General features: G+C 41.3%; 2 protein-coding genes across 2 annotated transcripts in view; one reads left to right on the forward strand and one right to left on the reverse strand.

The window, feature by feature from the left end:
• Positions 1-5,414, forward strand: part of setd1ba (SET domain containing 1B, histone lysine methyltransferase a) — a 28,240-nt gene extending 22,826 nt beyond the window's left edge. The window contains exons 14-18 of the mRNA XM_066688793.1: positions 5-171; positions 460-585; positions 919-1,038; positions 1,386-1,523; positions 2,639-5,414. Of these exons, the coding sequence (XP_066544890.1) occupies positions 5-171; positions 460-585; positions 919-1,038; positions 1,386-1,523; positions 2,639-2,812 (725 nt within the window). The 3' untranslated portion in view covers positions 2,813-5,414. The remainder of the gene's footprint in view (positions 1-4; positions 172-459; positions 586-918; positions 1,039-1,385; positions 1,524-2,638) is intronic.
• A 1,731-nt stretch (positions 5,415-7,145) lies between these two features.
• LOC136712671 (4-hydroxyphenylpyruvate dioxygenase) lies at positions 7,146-14,528 on the reverse strand. The gene is made up of 14 exons (XM_066689385.1): positions 14,222-14,528; positions 14,058-14,084; positions 13,744-13,806; positions 13,041-13,145; positions 12,783-12,825; positions 12,383-12,465; positions 12,101-12,190; positions 11,505-11,608; positions 10,772-10,849; positions 9,885-10,047; positions 9,412-9,483; positions 8,897-9,019; positions 8,632-8,748; positions 7,146-8,083 (listed from the first exon to the last, which is right to left on the reverse strand). Exons 1-14 carry the CDS (start codon positions 14,222-14,224, stop codon positions 7,973-7,975), a joined length of 1,182 nt encoding a protein of 393 aa, XP_066545482.1. The 5' UTR covers positions 14,225-14,528; the 3' UTR covers positions 7,146-7,972.
• Positions 14,529-14,687: the final 159 nt, after the last annotated feature.

The following is a 14,687-nucleotide window of genomic DNA, read 5'->3' on the forward strand; positions in this document are numbered from 1 at the left end:
GTACCGACCAGCATACCATTTGTTAAGAAGAAGAAGCGCGATGATGGGATGAGGGATCACGTAACTGGTTGCGCTCGCAGTGAAGGCTATTACAAAATCGACAAGAAGGACAAACTGAAATACCTCAACAGCACTCGGCCACTCACTGAAGAGCCTCTCTTAGACACGCAGGTGAGAGCCGGCCTGGGGTGTGCGTGTGCGTGTGTTCTTGTGCTTCAGATAACACAAAATATGCGGATATAATCCTCTCTTAACTGGTTGTTTTCTTCTACGTGAACGGATTTAACAAGCATCTGTACCTGGCTAGGGCTGTTGTAGTTTTGATTTTCAATCTTCAAGTTTCCCCAGATTTCAGTATAGACTCCCTCAGTGACAAAGCCAGAGTGTGAACCTTTCTGAAGTGGAGGGTTATTTCTAGGGCCGAGGAGGTAACGTTGTGTTTTTTGTTTTCTCCCCCAGGGGACAAGTATTCCACCTCAGCCGCACGCCTCGACCCGAGCCGGCTCCGAGCGCAGGTCTGAACAGCGCCGTCTGCTGTCCTCCTTCAGCTGCGACAGCGACCTGCTGAAGTTCAACCAGCTCAAGGTACGCTGCCCCGAGTCCCAGCAGGCCCCACCTCCGCCCTACTACATACGTTTGCACAAACATCAGCCATCTCTCTTAAACCACATGGCTATCAGCTCATCTCTGCTTCCCAGGCCACTTCTTGCCTGAGGGGCAGTAACCCACACTGACATACTCTCAGCATCCCACAGCCAAAAAGACTCTTCCTTCAGATAATTCAGTCATCTACCTGCACCCTCCCTGAAAAACACCGGCAAGACATGATGCATTTCACATCCACTCAGTGTTGTTGGGAGTGGGGAAATACATTATTTAACTCCAGTGTCCAGAATTAATGCTCTGAATCCTCCACAGTTCCGCAAGAAGAAGATCAGATTCTGCAAGAGCCACATCCATGACTGGGGTTTGTTCGCCATGGAGCCCATTGCTGCTGACGAGATGGTGATCGAATACGTGGGCCAGAACATCAGACAGGTAGGAGGGCAATGCTGTGGGTGGGCAGGTGTATTTAAATCATGCAGTACTCTTTTATTATGGTGAACAACCTGCTACCAGTTATCCCAGAGTGATTTACTGTCTCATGATTGACTTTGCCTCTTGGATTAGCTGTCGGTTGTTCCTACGAGCTCTTCTCAGAATGGGATCTGAATTCAGGAGTGTCTGCATTACAGTCCGCTGAATCGGCAATAGTGACAGTAACAACTAAATAACTGACATGGGTGCCCTCAGAACAAGTCTACCGAAATGCTTTAGGTGTAATGCTACTTAATTCTTGCCACTTGTGTAGTGCTCACAGCTTGTGTGTTGTGCCCGTTCCCCAGGTCATCGCCGACATGCGGGAGAAACGCTACGAGGACGAGGGCATCGGGAGCAGCTACATGTTCAGGGTGGATCACGACACCATCATCGACGCCACCAAGTGCGGCAACTTTGCCAGGTTCATCAATCACAGCTGCAATGTGAGTCAGGGCTGCCTCTTGCATTTCTAATCACTTATTTTTCCTTGAAAAGGCCTATGGAAGTGACCAAGAGCTTTTCAGATAAATCTTGCCACTTTTTTATATTCTTTAATTCAAGGGGCATAGATGTTACCTATATTGTTATGCAAGTGTATCATTATTGATCACTGTTTCTGTCATGCTCTCTCACACTTCCAAACTGAGCAGCACTCTGTGTACATGCGTGTAAATTATTTTCTCCAAAATACATTTTTAAAGATATTTTTATTTGTTCTCGCTCAACACAAACCTCATTTCCCTCCTGTTGGATGGTGTTCAACATATTAAAAAGGTACCAGAGACTAATGTAACCCTCTCCCCACCCAGACTCGCTAGACAGCTGTAAGGACAGCCGCTTGAAATACGATAGCCTCCAGAGAGCGCCATTGTTGCTTTGCGGTGTCTGTACAGCAGGGGGGAGCAGGGGGCACGCTGGTGTCGAGAAACCACGCGCTGGCACAGACACGCTGGCATAGGGGATTTACTGCCCTTCTCTCTCTGTCATTTCCCCTGGTGTCTGTGATTTTTGGCTCTCACAAATGGCAGGCAATTACAGGGACTGCGGCCTCCTAGCAACCAGAGTAAGGGATGCCAGCTCATCAGATATGTGGCACAGGCCGGGTAGAGCTTCCAGTGAGGAAATCCTTTGAGGAGTATTTATATGTTTTATGTGACACGCAGCAACACAGGGTAAAATGAGAGAAAACGGCTCTTCAGCAATTCAGTTAGTTTACAAACACAATTTACCTGATTAAATGCATGTATAGTGTGTCTGGAATGAATAATGAGTCTTGGTCTCTGGGTCCAGATCGATATTTGATGTCAGTTGATTAAAAATTGGTGACAAATGTAATATTCTCAGCAATTCTGCCCCGCTGTCTAATTTCCAAACTAGACCAATGTAAAATTTCTCTTGACATATAGCATTACAGATAGCATTTTCACTCCAAAATGCATGTAACCTCAGAGTTCAAGAGCCAAGACGAGTTGTTAATCTGTTTTTAACAGTGGATAAAGGGGTATGAATTGACATATGTGATCAAAAGTGAGTGAGTTTGTTTTCTTCTGTGTTTCAGCCCAATTGCTACGCTAAAGTCATCACGGTGGAGTCGCAGAAGAAGATTGTGATCTACTCTCGACAGCCAATCAATGTCAACGAGGAGATCACGTACGACTACAAGTTCCCCATCGAGGATGAGAAGATCCCCTGTCTGTGTGGGGCGGAGAACTGCAGGGGCACCCTCAATTAAATTTGGGGGGGGGTGCCGTGGGGTGGGGTAGGGGCCACCCTTGCCCCTTGCCCACCCTGCTGCCTCCCCTGGCGATCACAGTTAATGCTGGACCCATGCGTGGTTGCACTATGCCAAAAAAAAAAAAAAAAGGACGGGGGGAAAAAAAGAGAAAAAAACTTGTAAGACAAAACACAACCAACATATCGCACTTCTGCTCAAGACTCTCCACAAGCGATTGTGCATCGAGGTGTCCAGGACTTCATTGTGCTGTTTACGATTTCAGGTGCTCTTTCTCTGAAAAGACAAACAAAAAAAACAACAAGTGTTTACCACTTTTTTTTTTTTTTTTTTTTTTTTTTTTTGGCGCCACTGCGTTTATTATCCCAACAACACTAGATGTCACCTGTCTTACCTCCCGCCCCCCCCCCAGCTGCCTGGTCCGCCTCCCCCACCACATCTTCTCCTTCCCACAGTCCTCAGCCATGCCCCACCCCGTCCCCAAACACGGCCCCCGTCAACACCACACACGGTACTTTACCTTCCACCTGGGAATGCTGCTACCTTTTCTCTAATGGACAATGATAATAATTATGATAATGTGAAGTGGGGAGTAGTGAAGTGTGACTGAATGGATGTTTTTTGGTGGGTTTCTCATTGGGAGTTTGGCCTTGGGTTTGATGTTGCACAGTTTCTGAAGGCATCGCTGTGGGTTCAAAGTTTTTTTTTTTTTTTTTTTGCCACAGTTTGGCTATATATCTCTGTGCCCTGTAGTGGAAAAGGAGAAGAGGATGAGTTTAGCGCAGAATAACATCAGCTGCTTTGACTGGAGCACGTCACCAAAGGAGTTAGCCGCTCATTGTGCTTTTATCTTTCTAGTCCCGGCTCCTTATTTGCTTATCGTACCGAGGCCCATTATTACACAGAGGATCGTAAATGCTAGGGCAGACCTTCTCACGGAGACGGACTTCAGTAATTCTTTAAGCAGGGTTGTCTTGGTCTTCTGGTATTCTTTTTTTGTTGACCGTATAGAGCTGTGACTGAATGTCTCTGTGGAGATGGTATAGCCAGTGCTGAACTGGTAGTATCTACTGCCCTCTACAGGCTGTTCAGCAAAATCACACTAGTGTTATAAAACACAGCTGCTGGGTATTAGAAAGAGCCTAAAATCTGGAGGCCTACGTAGTTTGACCAGGAGTGTGAGGATGTCAGATATCGTTCCCCACTATAGCAATGTGCTCAACTGAGGATTTGGACTTTAGTGCATCGAATTCAGTTTTACAGGCACCAAGCTTGGGTGTCATGGGACAATCCTCAAATGTTTTTCATCCTCTTCCTCTCCCTCTCAGTGTGTGCTCATGATTATCAGAATCATTGCTCCTTGAACCGAAATCCCTGCATAGGAAGTTGTGATATTGAATAGTGTGTCTTAAAGCCTTGAAACCAAAAGCTCTTGCCCAACAACTTATCACTTCCCTACGAACGTGTAGTTATTTTGTTCGTTTCAGGAAAAGTCCCTGTACAGCTTTGCCTTCTAAGAAAAACAGATGCTGAATTAGGCAGATTGTGGCCGAGTTTGAGATGTCCCTGGGTAAAATTTACTGCTTTGAGCTGCTTTCCTTTGTGTGGGAAATATTTTTCTAAATCTCCACAAACGAACCCCTTCAAATCCTGAAGACGAAATCAAATAAAGCGAGACATTCTTGTGATCAATAGCAATCGTGTAGCTGCCAGCCACTTATTCCAACTCAGCCAGATGAAATATGAGCCAGAGGAATTAATTATGAAGGCAAAAAGTGAATACATGTAATCTGCCTCTTGCTTTCAATGACATAATATGAAGTAGAGAAGATTTATTAAGCTAAATTTAATATCCGCTATTCAAATTGGTGCGCACACAGATAGCTTCAATTCTAAATTGAGTATTGTTCACTGATCAAGAGGCTGAACAGCACTTTGAATGGATTATATTACACGCTAAAAGAATAAATCAAAGTGGTTTAAAGAGCTCTTTCATGAGTTTCTTTCTATTTTAGTGTTGGTAAACCGTTGAAATGTGTGCAGGGCTTTGCGGTGTGCAGATGTTTACAGATTGGAGGAGCTCAGAAAATGTCAGGGCCTCTCATGAGTGGAGTCTCATGCCTCGGACAGGGCTAGCGTCCTGCGTGTCTCTCTTCCACTGCAGGCACAGAGCAGCGTGTCGAGAGGCGTTCGGGAGAGTGTTCTGCTGACAGCTGTAGCATTTTTATTTTATTTGTTTCTTTCCTCCAGTATGGTGCTTTCTTTTTCATTTAAAGAAAAGTATATATTTTCACTTTTCTCTCTCATACAATAAGTTGTAACATTAATCTATATTTGTACATAAGCTAGGTATAGTTTATTTTTGCAAATGCACTATGGGTTTGCATGTGACGTGGCTGCAGTGTTTGCATGCGTCCTTCTTGTCAATCAGAATCTCAAACAGGTCATTCATCACGCCTTCACCCTCCGAGGATCTCTGCGCAGTCCTTTTAACTCAATCCGCACACGCGCAGCAGGAGGGGGGCTTTTTAAAAATGTTTATAGTGTACAGCTTGATTTGTATTAAAGAGATGATGCTTTTTTATCTTCTAAGGGGAAAAAAAAAAAAAAATATATATATATATATATATATATATATATATATATATATATATATATATATATATACATATATGTATATGTATATATGTATGGAAAATATCACAATTTTTTTATTAAAAAACAACAAAAAAGTGTGATCTTTTCAGGGAGCATTTAAAAAAACTTGTAAAATAAAAGTGATGGAAACTGTTTATGTGAATTTAAGGTGCATCTTGTATATATGTGAACACATTTCCCTTTGAAAGATTGTTTCTTGTGGAAACGTCTTTGTTTTCAGTCCTTTTTCTTTGTACTTCAGAAGTTTGTAAATAATTTATAATTGTTTTCTCCTGTTTTCTTTAGTTTTCTTTTCCTGAAATTTGCTACAGAGATACAGCTCTTTTAAGACTGTAAAGTATAATATACACTGAGCTAGTAGCAATGGTTTTGGCTTGTGTCAAGCTTTTGTTTCTTTTTTTTGTAAATCTATGTAAATCTCATTTGATATGTAGAAGAACGAAAAGCATTATCCTTCAGAAGCTATTGCCAGAGGATTGGGTGACAGTTACCTGATTTATCAATAGTCTATTTATTATAAGGAGGAAAACTTGTATAAAACAGAAATAATAATAAATGAAAAAAAATAAAGGCATCTTAAAAAGTATTTATGCAAAGCTAAAACTGGATTTATTGTTTATACACTTGCACGCACACACACACACACACGAGACCTCCTGGTTTGCAACTGTAAGAGTTTTCCCGAGGTCTGAAATGCTTTGAGAGAGAGATTAATCCCAACAGTAAGTTAAGTGTTAACCTTACTTCATTTTTTTGAAATCTACAAAACAGCGGTTATATTTGGAACCTGTAAAATAATTTAAAAATACCCCATAAAACAAAAGCTAAAATATAAAAACCTTCAGGTTCTTTCTGACAATGGGTTTGGGTGTTGGAATGGTTTGCAATAAAAAACTATAATGTCTACAGTATTTTGTTTTTATTTGTTTTGTTTTTATTATTATTATTATTATTATTATTATTATTATTACTGCTATGGCCCTGCTTTTGAAATGTAGGATTTGTATTAATTTTGTTTTCTTTTTAAAAGATTTGCAGAATTAGTTGTTTTTTTTTGTTTTTTTTTTGGTGCTGTTAGATGATGTGCCGAATGTGTACTCATTGATGAAAGTGTTTTGTTGTGGTTGTGTCTTGCTGTACATATATATATATATATATATATTTTGTGAATTCATTACTATGTACCATTGTATTATAGTAACTTTTATAAAGCAATCCATAAATATACTGACCTTTTCCTAACGAGAATATTGGATAACGTCGTCTTTTTAAAAGGCCAGTAAATACGGCAAACTGGGAGCTGCCAACTGCTTTTCCAACACACAAAAAATGTATCCATGTTTTTCCTGTGTGAGTTATTGTTTTATCAGTGCTCTCATAAGTGGGTATTGACTGGAGTATAGATTTACTCTGACACTCAATTGAAGACTGAAATGATCTCAAATCAGTGTTGCTTAACCCTGGGCAGAAACTACACTTCTTTGTTTCAATTTCCCCCCCCCTATTGACCACATTTCATGAGCCTGTCTATCAAATCCATCTTTTAACAACATAAGTGATGCGTCAGACTGGAAAATAATCTGTTACTTTCATTTTTTCAAACTTTTAGGTCTTTCCTGTATTCATGGTGTCACTGTAGATAGTGGAAATGGTGACAAGAACAATGACACAAAAGCAAGGTCAGATTGATTTATTAAATGCATGTTAAAAACAATACAATATGGCATTAACAGTAGCTACAATATAACACAATGTCACTACTAGGTTAAAAAGTCTATAACATGCTGGCAGAAGACTGATAGATACATTATACATGATTATGTATGTTTTATTTGGTTATGTAGCTCCTCGAGAATAATGTTGATAATATAGAAATTTAAAATTCTATTCCATAAAATATTAGGCACTTTTATTCAGCATTGTAAAGGAAGAACATAAGGCTAGATATTGGTCTGTTTTTATGAAAAGATAGAATATATCTGCATTGGCTAAAGTGTACAAAGAATGTGTATAGAGCCCAACATGGTGGTGCGGCATCAGATCATGAAATGTATTCATTCCTTTTTAGCCAGTTGGGTGTTAGACTGATAATTTATACTCAAAGCTGAAGTACTTATGTTTAGAGGTGTTGTGTTTACATCATACTTGTTCCAAATTGTCACATATTAAGAATAACCTGAACAAATTCAATCCATTCACATACTATGGGACATATAACCTGGGGAGGTCAGCGGTTTGTGTTTTTTGTTTGGTTGGCTTTTTGGTGGCAGCGGGGGGGGATTCAGTGGAATGAATTGGAAGGGGCCAACTGATGAGAAATGGATAAAGCCCCTGAAAGAGAGGTTTTATCATGTTCCCACAGAGTAGTGAATATGTGATCGAATCTAGAAAGGAAGGTGTTGTCATTTCAGTAGCCATCTTCAGAGCAAGACCTGTGTCAGTAGGACCCAGACCTTACTGATGCTGCCCCTGCTTTGGCACCCTCCCAGAATCTCCCCCAGGCTACACAAACTCTGCTTCTCCGCTGGGTGACAAGACTGTCAGGTTTCCCCTCGCGCTCTGGTCGGCTTCTATGGCTTCGAACAATGACTTAAAGTTTCCAGCGCCGAAACCCTGCAACAGTCAATTAGAAATGGTCATCAATATATAAACTTCAAGGGTTCAACACATGTATCACTAATAAAAGACTCTGTTACAAACAAAAAAGATAAATCTGGAAAAGAAAGCTGAGACTATGCACACTTAAGAACAGCAGACGATTCTGGAATAGGTCGTGTGTTGATTGCATTCAAGGCTACCCCTGTAATTGTGTCTGGGTTTTTAAATAATTTCCATTACATCTGAAGCAGTCGTCCTCAACCCTCATCCTGGAGGACTGCTGCATCTTCTAGTTTTTAAATCCAACTCTTGAGTTCTTAATAGGACTAAAGATTGTGTTATTTCAATATTGTCAATGGTTTTTAACTCTTAAAACAGATGAAGATAAGTCAGGGGAGTAACTGAAAACACCTGCGACTGGAATGAAAACCAGGAGTCCCTAGGCTCCTCTGGGACCATGTTTGAGAACCATTCGTCTAAACTATGCTGCTGAGGATATTTGGATTCAGTCTAACAGATCTCTAGTGTTAAGATATCCCTCCTTGTGAAGCGGTGAGGCTGACCTGGTGGTTGTGTCTCTGTATCACTTCCAGGAACACCGTGGGTCTGTCCTGAACAGGCTTGGTGAAGATCTGGAGCAGGTAGCCATTATCGTCGAAGTCCACCAAGATCTTCAGATCCTACAGCAGGGAGGGAGCAATATAGATTTTAAGCCTTGTTTATTCAAAATCACCAATCTTCAATCCAAAAAGACTCCCAGAGACTAGGGGGCGACCTCTGCAGCAACAACAGGTCTGGTCTGCTTCAGAAACAGGTGTCCACACTGACCTGTAGTATGTCCAGGTCCTCTGATATCTTCACTTTGGACCCCTGCAGCTTCTCTCTCAGCTGCTGGTAGTAAGTATCTGGAACCACCATGAACTCCATTCCACGTTCCTTCAAGTTGCGTATCTTCAAAACAACAAAGCGCATTAAGTATATCGAAGGATATCAACATATAGAAACGGATAGAGAAACAAAACTGATTGAATCACTGTATGCTGGGATGGTTTACACATTTGTGCACAGGAATCTGTGAATATTTTCCAGTTGCTTTTTCATTTTGGCCTTATTTTCTCTTGCCTTTCTCTAATCAGATCATTTTTTTATCCACTACACAAGCTCTACTGAGAGAGAGGACAAAAGAAACATCCTCTCATTCCAGACCAGGCACAGAGCGCACTGAGCTACAGGCTATGGTGTCATCAAAGCAGCCCCCTGTCGGGCACAGTTTTGCATTAGCAGCAGAACTCAGCAGAAGCATTTTATGTCAGTCTCGGCCCACTCAGGGAACAAGCACTCACAGCTGTTATGATGTCTGATGTGTTCATTGCAATGTGCTGCACACCCGGGCCTCCATAGTACTCCACGTATTCCTGTGAAGAAGACGGGGAGAGGAAACACAAAAGAGTCATTGAACCGTGAATATAAATTACAAAAACAGACATAAATGCTTACGTACACCTTGCAAATGTCCCTCTTTATATGCTTACATCCAACGCTACAAAAAATGTATCCACCAGTAAGTGAGAGATGTTAGCGTTTTGCCTGTGGGTTCATTTTCAAGAGACTTTTCCAGGCAGGTTTGGTTTGGTAGCAATCAGTGTCAAAACCTGGTAACCCTGCATAAATTATGAAATTCTCTGGAAGCCATTGCATCAAAACAATATGTAGATATTGTTTTAATTCTGCTGCTCAATGTGTGACATCTGTGCTCTTGGGAGTGTGGTACAGATATATTACTGATATAGATATAGGTGCTGGCCTGTAATCTCACCTGGATCTGGGACTTCCTTTTGCCAAGGGCCGGCTCGTTGATGGGCATCTTCACTGTCTCCTCGTAGTTGGCCACTACGATGGAGCGCAGGGAGCTGAACTCCGTTTGGATCTGCTTGTCGTCCACTGACCAGAAGCGGTGGAAGAGTAGGTTCTTCAGGTACCTGGGGGATGGAATCTGTATCAGAGCTCCACCCAATCAGAGCACTCAGAGACAAAACCGCCAGTGGGTGGTGCTAAGCCTGACCAGTCCTGTGATTGTATGACAGTGATCTGTATCCACAGAAATGGCAGTGTATGGAATGAGTGAATTTCTGTGGTTTAAAATACTACCCATGCTTCCGGATTTTTAGAAAGATGCCTTGATTCATTTAAAATAAGATGGTAACTTTTTTAATGAAATCAGAGCATTCTGGCCTAGGTAACATGGTTGGCCTTGTATTTCTTTTACCTTTCCTAGGGAGACCTCATTAAAACCTTCTTGTACAAAAAAGGCAATGGGTCGTTCAGCTCGGTGACAATAAATCATCATTAAAATGAACCAGGTCTGCCTGTGGTGTGCGCAGCAATAGGCTGGATGTATGTGGAGTGCATCTGCAACCAATCTGGAGGTCGCTGTAGCCTGTTTGATCTGAGAGCCGCAGCGGTGCCAAAAAACATCCCTTAACTCCTTCCAGATGTCGCCAGGACCCCAGAGATCCAGTGAGGAAACTGGCAAGTCAGAGCAGTGTTTTTTGGTTTGTTTTTTCCCAAGTGTACAGCCTAAATACATGTGTTCTGTTTACCAACCATTATCAAACTAAAAAAAATCATCAATTAAGAAAATCCTCTCTATTCCCTCTCTTCAGATTGTGACACAGCCTTGTTTCTAGGTGCGTGCTTTCTTACCACTCCACCACTGGAACCATCTCCTCGTCGGGCTGGTTCCCCACCACATGATCTACGAAATTGAGCTTCCCAGGCGGCCTGAAGGACAACACAAAAAGCATTAAAGTGAGTATAATAATCAGAATGTTGTGTTTTGTTCTATAATAAATAAAACAGTCTGAAACTGGGTTAATTCCACCCTGATAATATTCCACATGTTTGAGTCATGTCCAGTCTTTTGGGCGGTGTGCTGATTCGCAGAAAGTGGACAAAGTTGGCTGAGGGGGGTTTCTAATGTCTTGGGTCAAGAGCATACAATAGCCATTTATAGATGAGGAGACAGCATGTCTGGCAGATGAACACCTTTGGGGATGGGTTAGTATATCACCTTCAAGACTGTTTCGGGTGGGGGAAACCAGAGTTACCCTGGAATGTGGGAGAGGGGGTGGGGGCTCCATTTTCACTTTGAATGCTAATAGGCAGTTGCCATTGGCTGCTCTGGTGGTTGGGGTGACTCTGGAAGGTGAAGTTGGACAGAGGTTCAACTCATAAAAGACTGACATCAATCAACTCTATCAGGTGTGTCTTGCTAGATTATAAACTCTGTAACAAATCACATTTAACCTGAATTGTGTTACTTGCTAACTTCCTAAGCAAACAACACATTCTTTGATTTGGTAAAGTTTGAAACTCTTGCTTTTTTTCTTCTTCTTATAAAACAAACTCTTTACGGAATGGCCATTTGAACACTTACAGCTTGGAGAGCAGAGGGTCCAGGAAAAGGGGTGAGTGGAAACCAGGCAGGAAAAGACCCTTATATCCCATCCTCTCCACAAATGTGTGAGTGGTGTCTCCATACTGCAGAACAGAAGCCACAACAGCCAGTCAGTAAAATGCTGCAAAGGGCTTTACTTTGTATAGGTATAATTCAGATGAGTACACAGGGCATGATATAAGGAAATCCTGTTGCTAGTCATACACAAATCCAACTATTATGATTTAGCAGAAACTGTACACAAATCTAAAATATATTACTTCTGTTTAATAAAGTACAGTGGACCAAGAGGAGATCAATTATATATAGCAAACCCAACCATCCTGGGCCAGGCATTGGAGGTGTTGAATGTTAAAATGTATAGAAAAAGAACCCACGTAAAATCATGACACGGTTGAGGAATTCATTTTGAATAAGCACCTCTTGTGTGCAAAGCATCCCATACCTTGAAAATTAGAAAGATAACTAATCCAGAATGCCCCCCTGAACTTGCACTGTAAAGTATCATGATGGTTAATGATAGTGAATCTTGCTATTTCTCTCTCCTGTGTGCCTGAATATAAAAATGTACTTACCGTCTGAAGTACTGCTAATTTGACCTTCCCATGTTTGTCTTCCAGTTCGTAGGGCTCCTTCACAATGGTTGCCCCTCGCTCCCTGGCTTTCTGTACCGGACACAATCACAAGGTAAACACACAAGGAGTGAGTGGACTGACCAAAGGAAGCTTCAAAAACCAGAGCTGCCAAATAACATTAACCCCCCCAAAATACGTGTCCTTTGGTTTGATAACTGCTCAGATTATTACATTTTTCTGATTAGTACTTCAAACCAAACCTCCCCTGTCCGTGCTCGCTACCTGCACGAGGAAGTCGCAGTCTTCCACTGTGAAGGCGATGTCCTTCACCCCGTCCCCGTGTTTCATCAAATGCTCCCCCATTTCTGAGCACAAAAAAAGAGAAACAAAGAAAATAAATACATACAGTCACAATTGCCTCCAGCTGTATTTCAAAACAACCCCATACACTTAAAAGAAACCAGTTTGCCCTGGCCTATGTTCAAATATGGTATAGCTGAAAGCATTCCATTGCTGCCCTATTCTTGCATACTAACTTGTTGTGCCAACACTACCATATGGCACTACCATAGATCTTGTACCACTCTGCACAACAGCCCCACACACTTCACTTCCAGGAGGATGGCTCACAGTGCTGCTGTGGCACTACGTGACAGAGGTGTAGTGACATTATTTGTCTTACCTTCATTTCCTGGATTGAGTGGTGAAGAGAAGACATACATAATCTGCCAAAAGAAACGAGAAAGAATTGACATTAACCACAGCGAGTCCACCCTGGTCTGACTGGGAACAGATGCTCCCATATCTAGTTCTAAATAAGTCACAATCAGTTTTCCAATTCTCATGTTGACACAATGCTAAGGAATACGCAAGTCCAAACGTCTATTATTCCCAGCAGCCCCTGTGCTGCCCAGTTACACAGAGTTGAAGGAAGGCCTACCTTATTCTGCCTGACCACATGAGACACCACCTCCCTGCTGCCAGTCTCCAGGCCCTGGTATGCTAAAGGCTCAAAGCCCATCTTGTTGCAGTAGAAGGAAGCTGCCTGGAGGATGAGAAAAATATGGTACAAACAACCACTCCAGTTTTATAATATTAATAATACAATAATTGTAATAATGAGAAGAATAAGATGTTTATTACACATGTAACACACATTTATTTATTAACTTCTGTTTTACAAGAAGTATTATTTTTTTTAGATTAAAGTGAATAATCATCTTTGTTATGGACACTTCCCACCACTTTCAGGACCTTTATTGCAGATTCGATTAATAAATGTACCACTTGTGCTCTGCCAAAAAGCAAAATCTCTGTTGATAGAATAAATATCCCAGTTACACACATATATAAAAACATATATACACAAATATTATATGATTACTGTTAGGAATAGGGAAAAGACCCGTGGTAGCAGATGAAACTGGTTAGGGCAGCAATGTGGATTTAATTAAAGGCAGGCGGATGTGCAGCTGCATTGATTGGACACCCCCACTCTTTTTGGGAGCCAATAGAAGCTTTTACACAGAAAACACCTCTCTGCCTTTTTCAACAGAGTTGGAGAGAGTTGGAGAGAGATTAAAACAAATGAAAATACATATAAACTAAAAACCAAAATCTGCATTTGTTAATATTGCATTTACCTGTTTGGCATTTCCCACCCAAAATGTGATGTGATCAAAGGAAAGGAACTTCCCCTTCTCATGCTGAAAATAGATATAATGAATAAAATAAGCAACCAAATAAGATGTTACAGTATAACAAGTATGAATTAGAGGAATAAGTAAAACAATATAATTCTGCATACTGATAGAAAGCATACCATGCCTCTAAAATGTGGATTGTGTTGTTAAATAATAATAAAAAAAATACATTGTATTTCACATTATTATATTGGTATGATTGTAATCATTATTGGTACTACCCCCAAATGAATTTTAATACATTTTACACATACCTTTTCACCTTTGTCGCTGTAAGAAGTCTAAAACAGGTGAAGAAGAAAGAAAAGGGGGAAAAAAACAACAACATTAATACACTGTTAGATTTATAACAAAAGAAAAAGAGAATATGAAAATTCGTGCATAGGATTAATTTCCATACGTTAATAAATCATCTCACCATTTTTTAGGTAGTGTGGATCCTGCAGCTGCTCCTTCGGACTATGTAGCAACCAATGCCCAAATCATCTGACTATGAGGACTGAGTGCACACTGCTACAGAGAGCATCCTACAGAGGCACGCCTCCCAGTGCGGGGGTGTTGAGTCTTGTTTTAATTTACGTGCATTAACTTTTTATTGTAAACCAGAGACTGTGGATCAGGCATGGGGCCAGGGCATGGGGCATGGGGGTGCAAAATTTGCGACGACCCCTGCCCTTTGGCCCTCTGCATATGGTGTCCTCCAGTCCTGCATATGTTTCTGTGAAGAGAAAGACGCTCACTGGTGCCAGTCTTGAGATCTGGAAAGTGGAGGCGTAGCTCGATTGCTGTTTTTTAATTGGCTGTCTCTCCTGCAGCCGCTCATAGAAATAAACCCGTAAATAAATAACGGATTAAATACATTCATTTTGAAGTGCAAGTTTGCG

Source organism: Amia ocellicauda, chromosome 17, assembly GCF_036373705.1.
Source record: "Amia ocellicauda isolate fAmiCal2 chromosome 17, fAmiCal2.hap1, whole genome shotgun sequence".
NCBI classification, from domain to species: Eukaryota; Metazoa; Chordata; class Actinopteri; order Amiiformes; family Amiidae; genus Amia; species Amia ocellicauda.

Bases quoted from the DNA above. Each gene is read 5' to 3' on its own strand.
- LOC136712671 (XM_066689385.1), bottom strand. The intron at 13,807-14,057 runs GTATGTGTAAAA...ATCTATTTTCAG, and splicing joins ACAGCGACAAAGGTGAAAAG to CATGAGAAGGGGAAGTTCCT. The intron at 13,146-13,743 runs GTAAATGCAATA...CTCATCCTCCAG, and splicing joins GGGTGGGAAATGCCAAACAG to GCAGCTTCCTTCTACTGCAA.